Below are 14,849 nucleotides of genomic sequence, written 5' to 3'. Positions count from 1 at the left end.
TCTTTAAACATACGGCAAACGAAATAAAGCCCCAAAAAACAAGCGACTTGAGCTTAATTTAGTTATTGCAAGCACTTTAAATACTCTAACAAAACAAGGAGCGAAATATAAACAAAAATTCGTTTGATTAATTTGAAGAATTTTACAAGTATCCCCCCACTTTTTGAATCCTATCGATCTTCGATCTGTCTCCCTTTTGCAGTATAACTAACCCATCAGAGCTTATCAAATGTTCTTATCAATTGGAACTTTTTCATAGACAGAGGGGGATATATTTTCTAGAATTTAGATCCATCCATGACCTTTTTTATACCCTATAAATGTTGTAGAAGGAATCACTCTCTCAAGTAAATAAATCATAAGAATTTAAAAAGTGTAAGAGTATAATCTAAAAAGAAAGAAGGACAATCGTTATATCCTATTCTAATTGAAAATGCTTCGTTTCCACCAAATCATCGATAGTTTCGGTTGTTCATACAATACAAAAGTAATTCTATATTCCCACGATTATTGAGTTTCCCTTTGTCGTCCTTGATGTTTGTAATTTTAGACACCACTTTCATCTTTAAGAGATTCGCGGGATAAAGAGTGTAAATGTCAATTCATCTTGTCAGTCGAATTGGGTCAGTAACGGCTAGAATTGCAAAGGGTTTAAGTTACGATTAGGTGGTGGGCAAGAGTTTCTTTAAAAAAACCATCGATCCTTCAAGACACCGATCCTTAAAACCGAATATGCACCAGCTAGCTAGGAATATTATATATTGCTTTTGCTGTTCCTTGCAAACTTCCATTGAAAAGTTAATACACCTTTTCATCAAGTTAGGATATAAAAATCAACAGACAGCTGAGCTAATGCCATTAGCCAAAGAAAATGTTGAATCAAAACCAACATTTGCTCAGACCATAAATTTCCCTCAGCAAAAATTTTTTGGCCAATAAGTTGGAAAGGCTGCAAAGTTTTTCCCTACATTCGGTAACCGAAAAATATGCAAAGCAGTCATAATAATTTTACTTTGCAAGGAAATATCTTCTTTGGTGGCTCCATGAAAATTGTTGGCAAACAAAACTTTTTTTATGCATCAACTAATTTCAATCAGCTAACAAAAAAAAAAAAAAAAAAAAAAAAAAAAAAACGTAAAGAGAAAGAAATCAAAAATTTCGTTAGCCAAAAAACAAACGTAGAAACATAAGAATAAAAAATAAAAAGAGAAACTTTTGTCAATAATTCCGTTGTCGTCTACTCAAATCCTCAAATGATTGGATTTCGGTGTAGACAGTAGTAGTCAAAGGAAATGGCTAAGACGATGATCCTGGTGAGAGTTTTCTTCTTCTTTTCCTTTAGCAAACTATTAAATTTACATGTTATTGGCTTTGGATCGATTCCTATGAGCGAATTGACTTTGATCTCGAAACGCAAAGTGGGAAAACTTTTCCATTTAGCAAGGCTATCGCTCTTCATTTAACACAACAACAACAACAACTACAAGTTTCGTTTTTGGTTTTGGTCTCACCTTTTCGGCACTGATACATTAATTAACTTTGGCTCTTCCATTGTAGTTCACCTGGCTAAGTATTGCCTACTTATTCATTTGGCTTATCAGCAACAACAACAACAACAACAGGCCAAATGGCACAAAACGCAAAAACTTTTAATGAGCAAACGCCGAGCTGATTGCCACATTTCTAATTAACATTTAACAACAAATTCATTTAACTTGCTACATCGAAGCAGAACATAAAAATCTATATAGATAAATGTAACAAAGGGTCCAACAAATGTCTGATGGTTTATATTAGATTATCTCATTTAACTATGTTTTAGCAGAAACAGTGTCTTAATTAAGATGAGTAGAAAAATCTGTAGGTAAATTAAATTATTTTTGAAATTTATATTTTTGTTTAATTTACTTAACTGAGTTTTAGGCATTGCCAAGTGTTTCAATATTTTCTGAAATTCACAAATTGTTGATTCAATAGGGGACCTTGCCCCTTTAGGTATGCAATATTGTGAAGCTTTTTTACTTTTCGCATGTCTACTAACTTAAAACTCCTGTATAAACAATAATTGCTTGGAGGATAATACAGTAGAATCCGTTGGTCTATCCGGAGGATATACTAACCGAAGGCCTTTTCATATAAGTTTGTTATGGGACCAACCAATCACTCATATATGTAACTTAAGTCGCTATAACCAGACAGACTTTACAATCGGAGTCGTTATAACCGGATTCTACTGTAACTAATAAAACAAACTTCAATATAATCTTTCTTTGGGATCGTTATACAAAGTATTTATAATTAAGCCATTTAAGTCGAGAAGAGCTTTCAGCAAAGAATTAAAACAATACCTTTATAATTTAGTATCTCGAACTGCTTATTGCATACTTTAGGGGAAAGGATTCGTTCATTTCAAAGCTCTACATCCGGTTATTTGGTCATATGTTTGATATAAATTGTGATAAAAACAAAAAATTCAGATTTTATAAGTCTAAAATGAAGTTCGAATCCTGTTTCCTGTTTGAGAAATGCTTTTAGTCCTTGGTTAGGAAACGACTTTCTAGAAACTTTCAAAGTTGCTTCATTTCAGGCTTTGCTGTATTTACTCCAATTTATATCGTTTAACAACAGTGGCGCCTTCTATAATCTTTATTCAACAAAAGTTTCCGATATGTGAATGTCTAGATAGAACTTTTTGCTTAGCCGAAAGAGCTTTCGAAAGCTTCGCTTTATGGTGGATGGCAACTCTGCAGCGGCTAGACCATATGCTCTCTGTAAAGTCACAGAGGGGATGATATCTGTGTATATATGTATGGGTGAGTCGGTGTGTTTATATGTGGAGAATTACCTCGCCTCTCTCGCGCTCGTTCGTTAGCTCAGTTCGCTCCTGAACAGCCATTGGGAATGTTGTGTGTGCTTTTTAACCCAAAACGGCAAAGTCAACTGAACGTCTACTATAAACCAATACATATACATATATGAAAAAAAAATTGTCAAACGAATTTGAAGGAGAGAAAAAAAACGAACATTAAAGTGAAGAAGGGAAAAAAACTATGAGAAAAACAAAAAAAAAGTTTAGCATACTTATGTGAGTTGCAATTTCCATCAACCGTGAATGGGTCAACATAGTAATATGGATATGATTGAGTGGCGAATGTAGAAAAATGTGACCCAATTTACAAAAAGGATTCTCACTTGACAGAAGCTTCAATTTATATACATAAATAGATAAACCAAAAGTAGCATCATCAACAGCAGCAGCAGCAACAACAACAAAACTGGAATCAAAGTAAGTCAAGAAACAAATGTTCACAAAGAGTTGAGTTGGTGGAAAATATTTTGCAACTTTTCTCGTTTAGTTTCATTTGCTAAGGCAACATAAAGAAGAAAAGTGGGCAAAATATGTGATATTGGTTCAAAGTTCTGGCAAAGTTTCTTGTCAGCTGATTGTCATGTCTCTTCCAACATGTTGTGCCTGCCTTGGTTTGAGCCAAAATCTCCCCCCTAAACGCCCTCTCCTATCCCAAATCCCTGAACCGAGAAGCACACACAAACTTTACGGTACTGTTTTATTTCATTTTCCCTCTTTTTGTTGTTGTTTTTTTTTTTTTGTGTAGTTCTTTTTTTTTTGTCCAAAAAACACGCAAAAGGGCAACGCACACGTAATATAGCCATAATCAAAGGTAACCCAGGACAACAGCGCGAATTTCTACATACACGTACACACACTCACGTGTTCACAGTATGCTTACTTATGTATGTGTGTGTGTGTGTGCATAAGTGTGTGTGCTTGTGGTAAGTGCATAAATTTGGCACTTGGCTAAGAATTAGCTTCAAGATGAATTCCTGATGGAATCTATAGCCACAAAAATAAAAGAGAAATTATGTTTATTTGCTGATGCTAGGCGAGGTGCATTCAAAAAGTTAGTTAATTAAAAATGTGAACAGATAGAACGGGAATCTTATCACATTCTTAAGATCATAAAACAGTTTTAAACATTTTACCACAAATTTTTATGGTTTTAATTTTAGATCTAACCGACTCGGTATTTTCTATAATTTCGGGTCATAAGCGAAAGTTATTCAAGTTACTTAATTCTGATCTGATCTGGTGCCTTAAATGCGACTCCCCTTGATCCCCTATAATCCTTTAACCAGTTTCGATTCTTTTTAAAGTTATTATTAACTTTTTTGTTTTTTAACTTTATACAAACCAAATTTTGAGCATATGGAGGAGTCATTTCAGAGCGTTTATTGAAGCAATTATAAAAATAATCATCAATGAATCAACATGAGGACTCCAAAGTGATTTCTGAACAAACAATCCTCCATGCGCTGGATTAGAATCGATTTCCTCTTCACCTATATAATCTTATTGTTAATCTTAAGTTTTTCCCCATTTTCATTGACTGTCAACTTTTCATCAACACCTCGTTTGACCTGGTGTACTTATTTATAGTTGACTCTTGGTTGAGGGGCGTAAAAGTGGGTTGCTTTTTATTTTTGTCAGCTTAACCTTAACTTACGGTCATAAAAAGCGTGTCTTCTAGTTATTTCAGTAAGTAGGTTGTATCTGACTCAATCGATAAATCATTGTGACTTGTTATTCAGATGCTAAAGATATCTTTTAGCTAGGCAATGAAATAGACATCGAATTTCATTTGTTGGAACTTTTCTCTAACACCTCGCTACACTCTGTGTACCTATTTATAGTGGGGAATCGCAGCGGTGGGGGCGGTGGTGTGTGGAGTTGTTCCCTCATGCCAGCTGGGACCACACTTCAGGCATCATCATCATCATCATCATCGACGACGACGGCATCAATACTTCAAATATGTTTATGCTCATATTTCAATTTTAGTCTTCGTTTTCCGTTTGAATATTTATTTATACATTCCGTTTGATGATTACTTGATGTTTAATTGAAAACATATGTTTCTGTTTGTTTTTCTAGAAAATGGTTAAGGCAACGTCACTTGCATACATATGTGTGTGTATGTGTGCCTATATTGTGTGCACTTGACCTTGTTTCATCTAATTGATTTTAATTAAGAGCGGTAGTTAATTGAATTAAGCAATTAATCGAATCACCTGAAGCACACATTGTAAATTTTCTATAGCTTGCCCTGCATGACAAATCCAAAAACAAAAACTTTAATACACATTCATTCGATTTAAATACACTTTTGTTAAAAAAAAAAAAATACAATGGATAGCCTTGACACTGAAGATGATCTTGATGCGGTGCTAATTGCCTCTGGTTTCGGTGGTTTCAACGTCATCATGGGTTTCATTAGTCTGTTTGTTTCCATGGCAATAATATTCTGTACCTCAATCTTCTCATATGCCATGACATCAATGGAATGTGAATTGTCCTTAACCAATGCCGAGAGGGGCACATTGAATGGTATGGTCTATTTTGGCATGATTGCCGGTGCCACCTTTTGGGCTCTCATATCGGATAATTTGGGTCGACGACCTGTGATAATCCTTAGCCATATAGGCGATGCAATATTTGGTAATATTCTGGCATTGAGCCAAAATTTTCCCACCATGTGCGTATGCAAGTTTTTAAGCGGTTTATGGTAAGGCATTAAACTAAATAAAAACTTTAAATAAGTCTTTGTGTGTGTCTCTGTGTGTGTGTTTTCTATAAAATCAGCATTTGTGGTGGATATTCCTCATTCTTGACCTACCTAGCCGAGGTGCATTCAAGTTCCAAGCGAACCCCCATGATGTTCCTATGTGGCTTTATGTTGAATATAGCATCAGGCATTTTGCCAATTATGGCCCTAATAATATTGCCATCTGATTTCAAACTAGGCAACGACAAGTTTTCATGTAAGTAAATTGGAGTTTAATCATCTTTAGACAGTTCCATATAAAAATTGAATTGAATTGAATAGGGGATTGTATCTTCATTCATTTATGAAAAGTATAGTAAATGCTTTTAATCAATCAATTTGAAATTGGACTTGTATATCAAGCAAGTTATTAAGAGACAAAAATTCATTTAAGGCTTACCAATAAATCTTTATTTCATAAAAAAATCATGTCATTATTTTAAAGTAAGAATAATGTCTTTTAATCTGCATTAAAACTTTAAGTAACCAATGTTTGAAATGTGCTTAATTGCAATTTAATTGGGATATAATTCTTTGAAATAAGATAGAAATTTGATACAATCTGGGGAAAAATAGTTAGAATCACCAAAATTTATTTTACAAACATCTCAAATATTCTCTAATAACTATAATTCAAATAACTATTAGTTTTCTCATTCGAAAGTAATCTTAAAGATCGGATTTAAACCATTAAAAACTATAATATGTTACAAACCGATTTAGATGGTAAAATCGATTAGAAATTGGTAAAAATACAGTCTGAAACCAAAACAAAATCATCTTTGAAAATCCTTTTTAACCGATTTTCATTTAAGTTCCCACTGTCACTAATGAAAGAGATCTTCTGGATCTGTTTTTAGATATAGTAAACAATCCATTTTTGGGAAATGAAAGAAGAATAGAAAACTGTATACATGACAGATCTGTTTCTACTTTAAAAGTTAATTAAGTACATATATGTTTATCTCTACAGATGCAAGTTGGCAACTGTTTCTCACCTTGGGTACAATTCCAAGCATAATTGTTGCCATAGGTTTTGGGTTTATGCCCGAAAGCCCCAAGTTTGATATACATCATGGCAAGAACGCAAGAGCAATGAACACTCTGAAGAAGATACAATATCTTAATGGCAAACGTGGTCAAGAGTTGCCCGACATAACCCTTTATAAAATGGAAAAGGCTCGTTTCGATTTTAAAGGAATGGTGAATGCAGTTAAAAAACATCATTTAATTGCATTGGCCAACTTAGTAGTCATAGAAGTTTGCATATTAATGTGGTTGGTATTTCAGTACAAAATTGGAAATTCGATTTGCAATCTGCATTTATTTATAATATATTTAACATACAGTCAGAATACGATACGTTTGTGGCAACCCACATTTGTGCAAATAGCCCGACAACAAATGGAGAATGTAACATTTTGTGGCGTTGTCCAAGAGTTGAATAGGCCAAAACCAACGCCAACCACAGTGGCTCCCAATATGACGAATGTAAATGCAGAGCAAGTTTGTAAATCAGTGAGTTCTGAGTCAGATCGATCAAAGGACAACCCAACCAAATCTTTTAATCTCATTTCTGTGTATTTAGAATGTTAAAGCATCAGCTTACCTTGGCAATTTATATATATGTATTCTTTGCTTTGATGGTTTCCTTATAGCCATGCTACTGGCTGGTCATTATGATGTTGTCAAGATGTTGGGTATGATATGGATAAAGTGTGTGCAGTATATTCAAATACTTATAGATACTTTCCAAAACTTTTATCAGTTGGGATGACAATTATTAGCAGTTTGATCACCATCGCTTTCCTTTTAGCCGAAAGTTATCTTGGCGTTCTAACCGTTTTGGGTCTATATCTATGCGTGGAATACGTTAGTGCCATGGCTGTTAATAATCTGGCTGTTCACTATTTTCCAACCATTGTCCGGTAGGTTTAAGGATTTTTTCCTTTTTATTTTACCGTGTTTATACCTTCCACGATTTTTTAGCACTACATTTCTTTCCATTATACAATTTTCGGGTCGTTTTGGTTCATTAGTAGGCAATCATTTGCTACCCCAATTGATGGGTTTGGGATGCTATTATGTAATTGGATGGCTTATAGCTAGTGATATAAGTAAGATTCAGGAGATATAGATCCATTTGAAATTACCCTGCACCCATGGGACTTTATTCTAATAATTTGTAGCTTATGTCTATTATTTTCAAACAAATACCTTCAGCCAACCTGAAATATTAAAATTTCCCCTCTGGGTACAGGGTAATTTAAAGTCGGATCTTAAGCCGATTGTAGAAACTAACATTCTTACCTTTGCCCCATTTAGCCACCGTCCTGGCGTCTCTCTTGTTACCAAAGCCCCAGAAAAGGCAAGTCGTGATGATTTAATGTCAACCCCATTCACGGAGATTCACCTATTTGGGTCATGAGACTGTAACCAACGAGAAACATGTTCAATTATTATTTAATATTTATAAATGCAATTAAACTGGATTGCTATTAATCAATTATAAATGCAAAATAAATACATGGCAAATATATTATTTCAGATTTTCATTTAAAACAATTTCTATGGCTCAATCAATCAAAAGTTTTTCCTGTGCAAATGAGCCACTTGGAAAATATACATAATTAGTTATTGATCGATTAACTTTGCTTTTCATTTGCAGTTGAAACAAGTAAATATGAAGCTGTCGGATACCATGGCTACGCCAATCGAAGAGAAACTTGACCAAAATTTAAAGGTAAGTAAATGTAAAAAACTGAATCTTAGCTTAGCTTTAAATTTAAGATTAGTTTCTAAGATCTTCGAACTTGCTATTATTGATTGCTTGTTACTTCGGAATAGGGAAAACAGGTCTCAAATTCGAAATTCCGAATCGGAGACAACAGTCTTGAATATACATATGTATATAGTATATATTTAAACAAATTATAATAACGGATTTTGTTTTGTCCATCCGAAATATCAATAATTGAAAGAGTCTTTGATACTTTTTTATCACTCTTTATTTCAAAATGTCGACATACTGACAAAATAATTTGTAGATCCGTTAATGAGTTTTGCCCAGGAATCTAGGGGCGGATTCTGGACACCCTCAGCAATACTCATTTGGCTTGTTACGTCGAAAGGGATCAAGGAAATATTTCCATTTTAATAAGTGTTCATTAGTTAATATGAGTGAGTGAGTTAATGTTTAGTGTTCTATGTGGACTCTTTATATCTAACCTGATCTGATTAGGTTATGATGTGGTTTAATAATCTCTGTAATGGGTAGTTATAGTTTTGTGCTTTTATGAGTCTTCTTTTTTGTAATTGTTTTCAATAAATTATGACTGGGGATTCATTTCGAGCTGCTGTGTTCGGTGTTTTGTTTCCATTAACGTAACTGTGTCCTGCCAAATCCATATCAGAATAATTCATGGAAATTTGTAGGTCAAAATGTCTCCTATTTGTGGTGGTGTAATAGTTTTGTTTAGTCATGTTATAAATAAGTCAAATGTAGTGCTTAAAAGAGAAATCTGTTCAGGTATTTATATTATATGTATATTGGAAATCCATCAGTCGTTCATCTCTTAAAAGTTGTAGAGTAATTTAGAAAGGCAATCTCTGTTTTTGATTTAAACCATTTAAGCAGTTTCTCATCACAATGGCGATACAATTGAGTTCAGATTTGCTAGAATTAATGCCGGAAATGGTTCATTCCCTTGCAGGTCCGCACTGGCATGGTCCATGTGAGTGATGGTAAATGTAGACCAGAGCCGCAACGGCTTAATCTAACAATGGAATTGTTGTCACTGCAAAAACTCGAAGTTGTTACACCCACAAGCAGTTCCCATCACAATGGACCGCCAATGGAATCAAAGGAGCGCATGGTGCAAATCACTAGACAGAAACAGGGTGGTCTTGGCCTGAGCATAAAGGGTGGTGCCGAGCACAAATTACCCATATTGATATCACGTATCTATAAGGATCAAGCGGCGGATATAACAGGACAACTGTTTGTGGGTGATGCCATCATAAAGGTCAATGGAGAATATATTACCGCATGCCCTCACGACGATGCAGTCAATATATTGCGAAATGCTGGGGATATTGTCGTCCTGACGGTTAAGCATTATCGTGCGGCAACGCCATTCCTGCAAAAACAATGTGAGTGACGAAGGCAGGACCACAAATCGCATGACTGATTAATATCTTTTCTGTTTCGTAATTGCAGTAACTAAAGATACTCCAGACTCTGACAACGATGTGACTTGCGCTGAACTCAAAGCCGACGAGGGCTACAAGTCCTCTGTGAATAGTGGGACTATAAGCCGCAGTTGCAGTCGCCCCATGTCCATATGTTCAGAGCCCGAGAAACGCTGGACAGATGTTGTGACAGGTAGGATGAAAACATACTTTATATTTGGACACTTTTGATTCCCAACTTTTGTCCTTGAAGTACCCCTGATGATGGCCTATGTTACTCGATATATTTATGGCACCGATAAGTTGCGTCAAAATGCCTTTGAGGTGCGTGGTCTTAATGGTGTTACCACTGGTGTCATACACTGCGACGAATTGGCCATCTTAAGTCAGTGGCTGAAACTGATAACCGACAATGTAGTCGGCCTAACGCACCTACAGGTAAAAAATAATCCTTTTCTCTCTAAATTTTGTTGCTTACTTCTATTTTTGAATTTGCAGATGAAACTCTACAATCGCAATTTTGCCGTAGGCGAACGCATTGAGTACATGGGCTGGGTAAATGAAGGTGTCATCAATAATAATATATCATGGCAGAGTTATAAGCCCAGATTTCTATTGCTCAAGGGTACGGAAGTTATGCTCTTCGAGACGCCACCAGTGAGTTGCTTTTATTATAAACCTTTAGAGTCTCAATTTGCGATTAACCGATGTTTGTTTTCTCCTTGTAGCTCAATGTGGCTGGCATTAGTAAGGCTTTGGTCGTCTATAAAGTCTATCAGACCATGTTTCGTATTGTCAAGGAATCGGAAACTGTGGATAGTCGCCAGCATTGCTTTTTACTGCAAAGTTCGGGCCACGAACCACGCTATTTAAGTGTTGAAACGCGACAGGAATTGCTACGCATTGAGAATAGTTGGAATGCTGCCATAGTAACCAGTGTTATTAAGTTGGGTGTAAGTAGAATGACTAAAAATTTTCTAAAGTTTTTTGGAAAGAAGATCATTGCAAGCATTGACATTTCAAGAAAGGGTCTTGCCGGTGAAGAAGAAATCTAAATGTATGAAAAAAGACGCTTTAATCCACAATCCTTCAAATTATTCCCAAAAGAACTACTAATTGCTTCGAACTCGAGTGCTCTTGGGTTTTTAGAGAGACTCAAACAAAATTTTCCTTTAGTTCTCCCTTTATTTGGGTAAAGATCTTGCATACACTTAACTCGTATCAGTTCAGAATTCAACTTTTAGACTTATTTTAATTATTCTTCCTTATTGAGTTTATGTACATCCATTTAATTAGATCATTGCAGAACAAAACGAGTGCCCCTTGTATTTGTTAGTCAAAAGAACATGAAAAAATTATAACTGAATTGATAACTTAACAAAATCAAGTTATATTCTGGCTCTAATTCGGAAATATGAGTTCTCGTTCCAAGTAATTCAAGTTCCCACAAAAAAGGCAAAATAATTGTCTACGTAATGAATATAAAAAAACATTTTTGTTGACAATAACAACAACGATTCGCAAGGGCAATAATTAAATAGAAATTTTAAATATTTTATAATGACATCAAATAGAGTTTTATACAAATTGAAAGACCTCATTCAAATTTCTATATAAAGACATGAATTTTTTCCAGTACTGCAAAAATTTACAAGATTATAACTTTATGAAATTTTTGGTAAACTTAGCTTTTTCTTAGAATTTGTATCCCATTTATAAAAAATAACTTGATAACAAGTGTTAATTACATGCAAATTTCTAAAACATTAAAGCATTCAAATGAGATATCAGTGCGTAAATCGGTGGGCGAAGTTATAGATCCAACGAAAGTTTAAATTAAGTCTTGATCTTTGACTTTGTCTTTTATTTTGATAAATGTTCAATCATTGTATCAACTTTTCAGTGATAAGAAATCTTTAAAAGTCCCGTAGCATTTGTTAATCCTGCTTTGCTGCTAATCCGGCACTGACCAAGTGTTATGAAAACTCTTTCACAATGTCACAAGCTTTTGGTCGGACCAGACGAGCTACACTAGGTACTGTTAGCTCATTTCAATGAGTTAAGAGAGAGATGCCACACCTTTCAAAACCCTACTGTCTCCTTTGGGCTTTTGATTGTTCGATCACCAGAAACTATATTCTTTTATCCTTAAAACACTGTACTAACTATGTTCTGACTTTTCTGCTCTGATTACCATCAACTTCACCCTTTAGTTAGATCAGAGGCCGTTCTTTTCTTCTCCCTTTCTCGTGGTCAATATATAGATTAACGTTTTTATTCCTCTTCGTTTTTTTTTAGCGCAAAACATTTGCTGTCTCTCATCATGGTAAAAGTGGTGGCTTAACCCTTGACTGGCAGGCGGGATTCTCCTTAGCCGAAGGCTCCGATTCGGCAATTGTCTGGCATTACAAGTTCTCACAACTGAGAGGATCAAGTGATGATGGTAAATCCAAATTGAAATTACATTTTCAGGATCACGAAAGCCGCGCCATAGAAACTAAAGTAAGTTTATTAAACAAGCCCCTCATATCGACCTACTAAAATTCTTGTCTGCTCTCCTCTCTTCCCCAGGAACTGGAGTGTCAAGTTCTGCAAAGTTTATTGTTTTGTATGCATGCTTTTCTTACCGCCAAGGTGGCCTCAGTTGATCCGGCGTTCTTAAGTTCAATACAACAGACTTAAATCAAAAAACCAAAAAGAAATGCTTAGCGTACCACATAGATCTACTTAATTATATATATACTTATATATATATATATATATTATTATGTATGTTGCATACACACTAAATTAGAGTCAACTTAAAGTGAAATCTCTTGGTGCATTATAGGTACATATATATATATTATAGTAATTAGTAAATTTTAAGCTTATATATACATATATACCTAATAATTACTAACTAGACTTTGTTTCCTATACATACTATATATACATACATACATATATATACTTGTTTTGACCCTTAAAGTTTAATACACAACGTTGTGTTTTTTTAGTCAATTCGTTTTGGTTTTTTAATACAAATGAAAATTGAATTTTCGATACCAAAAGAAAACAAAAAAACAAAACTAAAAACAAATGAATGCTTTAAATAAATTAACCATTGACTCACATTAAATACACACAAAATAAAAACAACAACAAAAAATACATCCACCGAAATTCTCAAATGCACATGACAAAAACAAAAAAAAAAAACAACTCTCAATAACTCGAAATCATATTTTATTAGATTTTTATACAATGAAATATAAGATGATCAACTGTTATAAGTGATTCCGTATATATATATACACACACACACAGACACACCCACACACACACACACACACAAATATATATAATGATGACTCATACTAAAATATATATATATAAATGTCATTCGTCAATTCAGAATGTGTCTTTTTTGAAAGTGAACGAATGAATGATAAACAAATTTGTTGCACAAAGAGATAAAAAAAAAAATAAAAAACAAATATTTATACGAATTAGTTAGCAAATTAAGTGAGCACAAAATGAATGTCGCAAAAATGCCGCTATAGATTAACCATATAATCGCATAAACATGGGCGTGGCTATAGAGATTGATAGTGATAGAGACAGCTAAACATAACGTATACGCAACATATGCCAGGTAAATGATTCCCAAAGTCAATGCTTGAACATTGTCTTCAACTGAAACTTCCAAGAACTTCTTTAACAAATGTGTGAACTCAGTACACTGAGAAAAACTGTCAAAATCTGTCAAGGAAATTGGAACTAGCCACGTTCATGCCGCATAACCCTAAAACCACACCCAAAAACGCAATCATATCAGTAAACAAATCTACATATAGAACTGTAAGCAACTTATACATATAAAACAGCCGAAAAATATATAATCGTATACAAGGAAATAAGATATGATAACTCCATATGAGAATTGAGAGCAAGCAAAACCTTTTGATGTGTTGAGAAAGTAAAAACAAAAACTACTTCCATATTATTCTTAACAAAACGGCTGTAAATATGCGCTAACAGATCAAAATACCATATAAATGTATAACGAGAAACAACAAAAATATAAGAAAACCCAACAGCAATTTAGCCGGACAAAACTAAACATATTTTAATCCATAAACTAACCAATACAACTTGATGGCACCTTAAACAAGACCAAGAGAAATGGATACGTAAACAAAAAACAAACAAATACACCGCAAATTAATCAAATACGAAATACAAATATACCAAAACAAAAACACAATATTTACTTACCTACAAATATGCTTAACAATCCCTTTCTCCAACTCCTTGTCATTCCCTCACTAAATGCGGCTTGCTAATTATTTTTAAAAGAAACCTTTGTCAATTTCATGTTTAAGTGAACAAACTCTATTAATACTTTGGCATCATCGAATTGAAATTACTGTGAATTATCATCGAGAGGAAAATAGCTCTAACTATCCCCCAGCCACACTCCACTCCACCCCTTTCAAGATAACTAAAATACATGTTTTAATTTTCCAATGTACAAGTGTAACTAAATTCAAATAAATGAAAACTTACTTAGCTAAAAGTTGTTCCGAACCATGAACAGAGCAATTCGAATATTATTTTTATACCATGCATGGATAGAGGGTGAAATGGTATATTGAAGTCGCCAAAATGTATGTAACAGGCTCAAGGAAGCTTTTTCGACCCCATTAGGTAAGTATGTTCTTGGTCAGAATCAACAGCTGTATGTACGTCCGTATGAACACCTAGATCTCGGAGACTGTAAAAGATAGAGCCGCCATATTTCGTACGTAAACTCGTGTAATATTTATAGTGATCAAGTTAATTTAAAATTTTTGCTACGCCCCTTCCGTCCCCACAAATTATATATTTATCGAAAAACTAACAAAGGTAAAGTCTTTAAATTTGGTACGTTGAATGGTTTTCTATGTGCTCAGATTATGATTATGGTAAAATCGATTGCCTCTGACTATTTTTTCACTATCGGAATCAAATTCGGCAAACTCGTTAGTCTTAAATCTACCAATCTACCAAATT

At 34.2% G+C, this 14,849-nt stretch overlaps 2 protein-coding genes across 2 annotated transcripts; both read left to right on the top strand.

Moving 5' to 3' along the window:
* Positions 1-2,891: 2,891 nt before the first annotated feature.
* On the top strand, positions 2,892-14,395 carry Syn2 (Syntrophin-like 2). Its single transcript, XM_068289322.1, has 9 exons — positions 2,892-3,286; positions 8,290-8,364; positions 9,335-9,773; positions 9,841-10,005; positions 10,066-10,250; positions 10,311-10,469; positions 10,541-10,765; positions 12,111-12,314; positions 12,384-14,395. The coding sequence occupies exons 2-9, from the start codon at positions 8,305-8,307 to the stop codon at positions 12,492-12,494; spliced, it is 1,548 nt and encodes a 515-aa protein (XP_068145423.1). The 5' UTR covers positions 2,892-3,286; positions 8,290-8,304; the 3' UTR covers positions 12,495-14,395.
* Positions 5,151-8,160, top strand: LOC137577379 (synaptic vesicle glycoprotein 2C-like). The gene is made up of 8 exons (XM_068290818.1): positions 5,151-5,582; positions 5,660-5,838; positions 6,595-6,898; positions 6,971-7,139; positions 7,210-7,321; positions 7,390-7,549; positions 7,611-7,738; positions 7,947-8,160. Exons 1-8 carry the CDS (start codon positions 5,206-5,208, stop codon positions 8,006-8,008), a joined length of 1,491 nt encoding a protein of 496 aa, XP_068146919.1. The 5' UTR covers positions 5,151-5,205; the 3' UTR covers positions 8,009-8,160.
* Positions 14,396-14,849: the final 454 nt, after the last annotated feature.

The sequence above is a fragment of the Drosophila tropicalis genome, unplaced genomic scaffold, assembly GCF_018151085.1.
Source record: "Drosophila tropicalis isolate 14030-0801.00 unplaced genomic scaffold, ASM1815108v1 contig_593, whole genome shotgun sequence".
NCBI classification, from domain to species: Eukaryota; Metazoa; Arthropoda; class Insecta; order Diptera; family Drosophilidae; genus Drosophila; species Drosophila tropicalis.
This window is presented reverse-complemented; position numbering and strand designations above follow the sequence as displayed.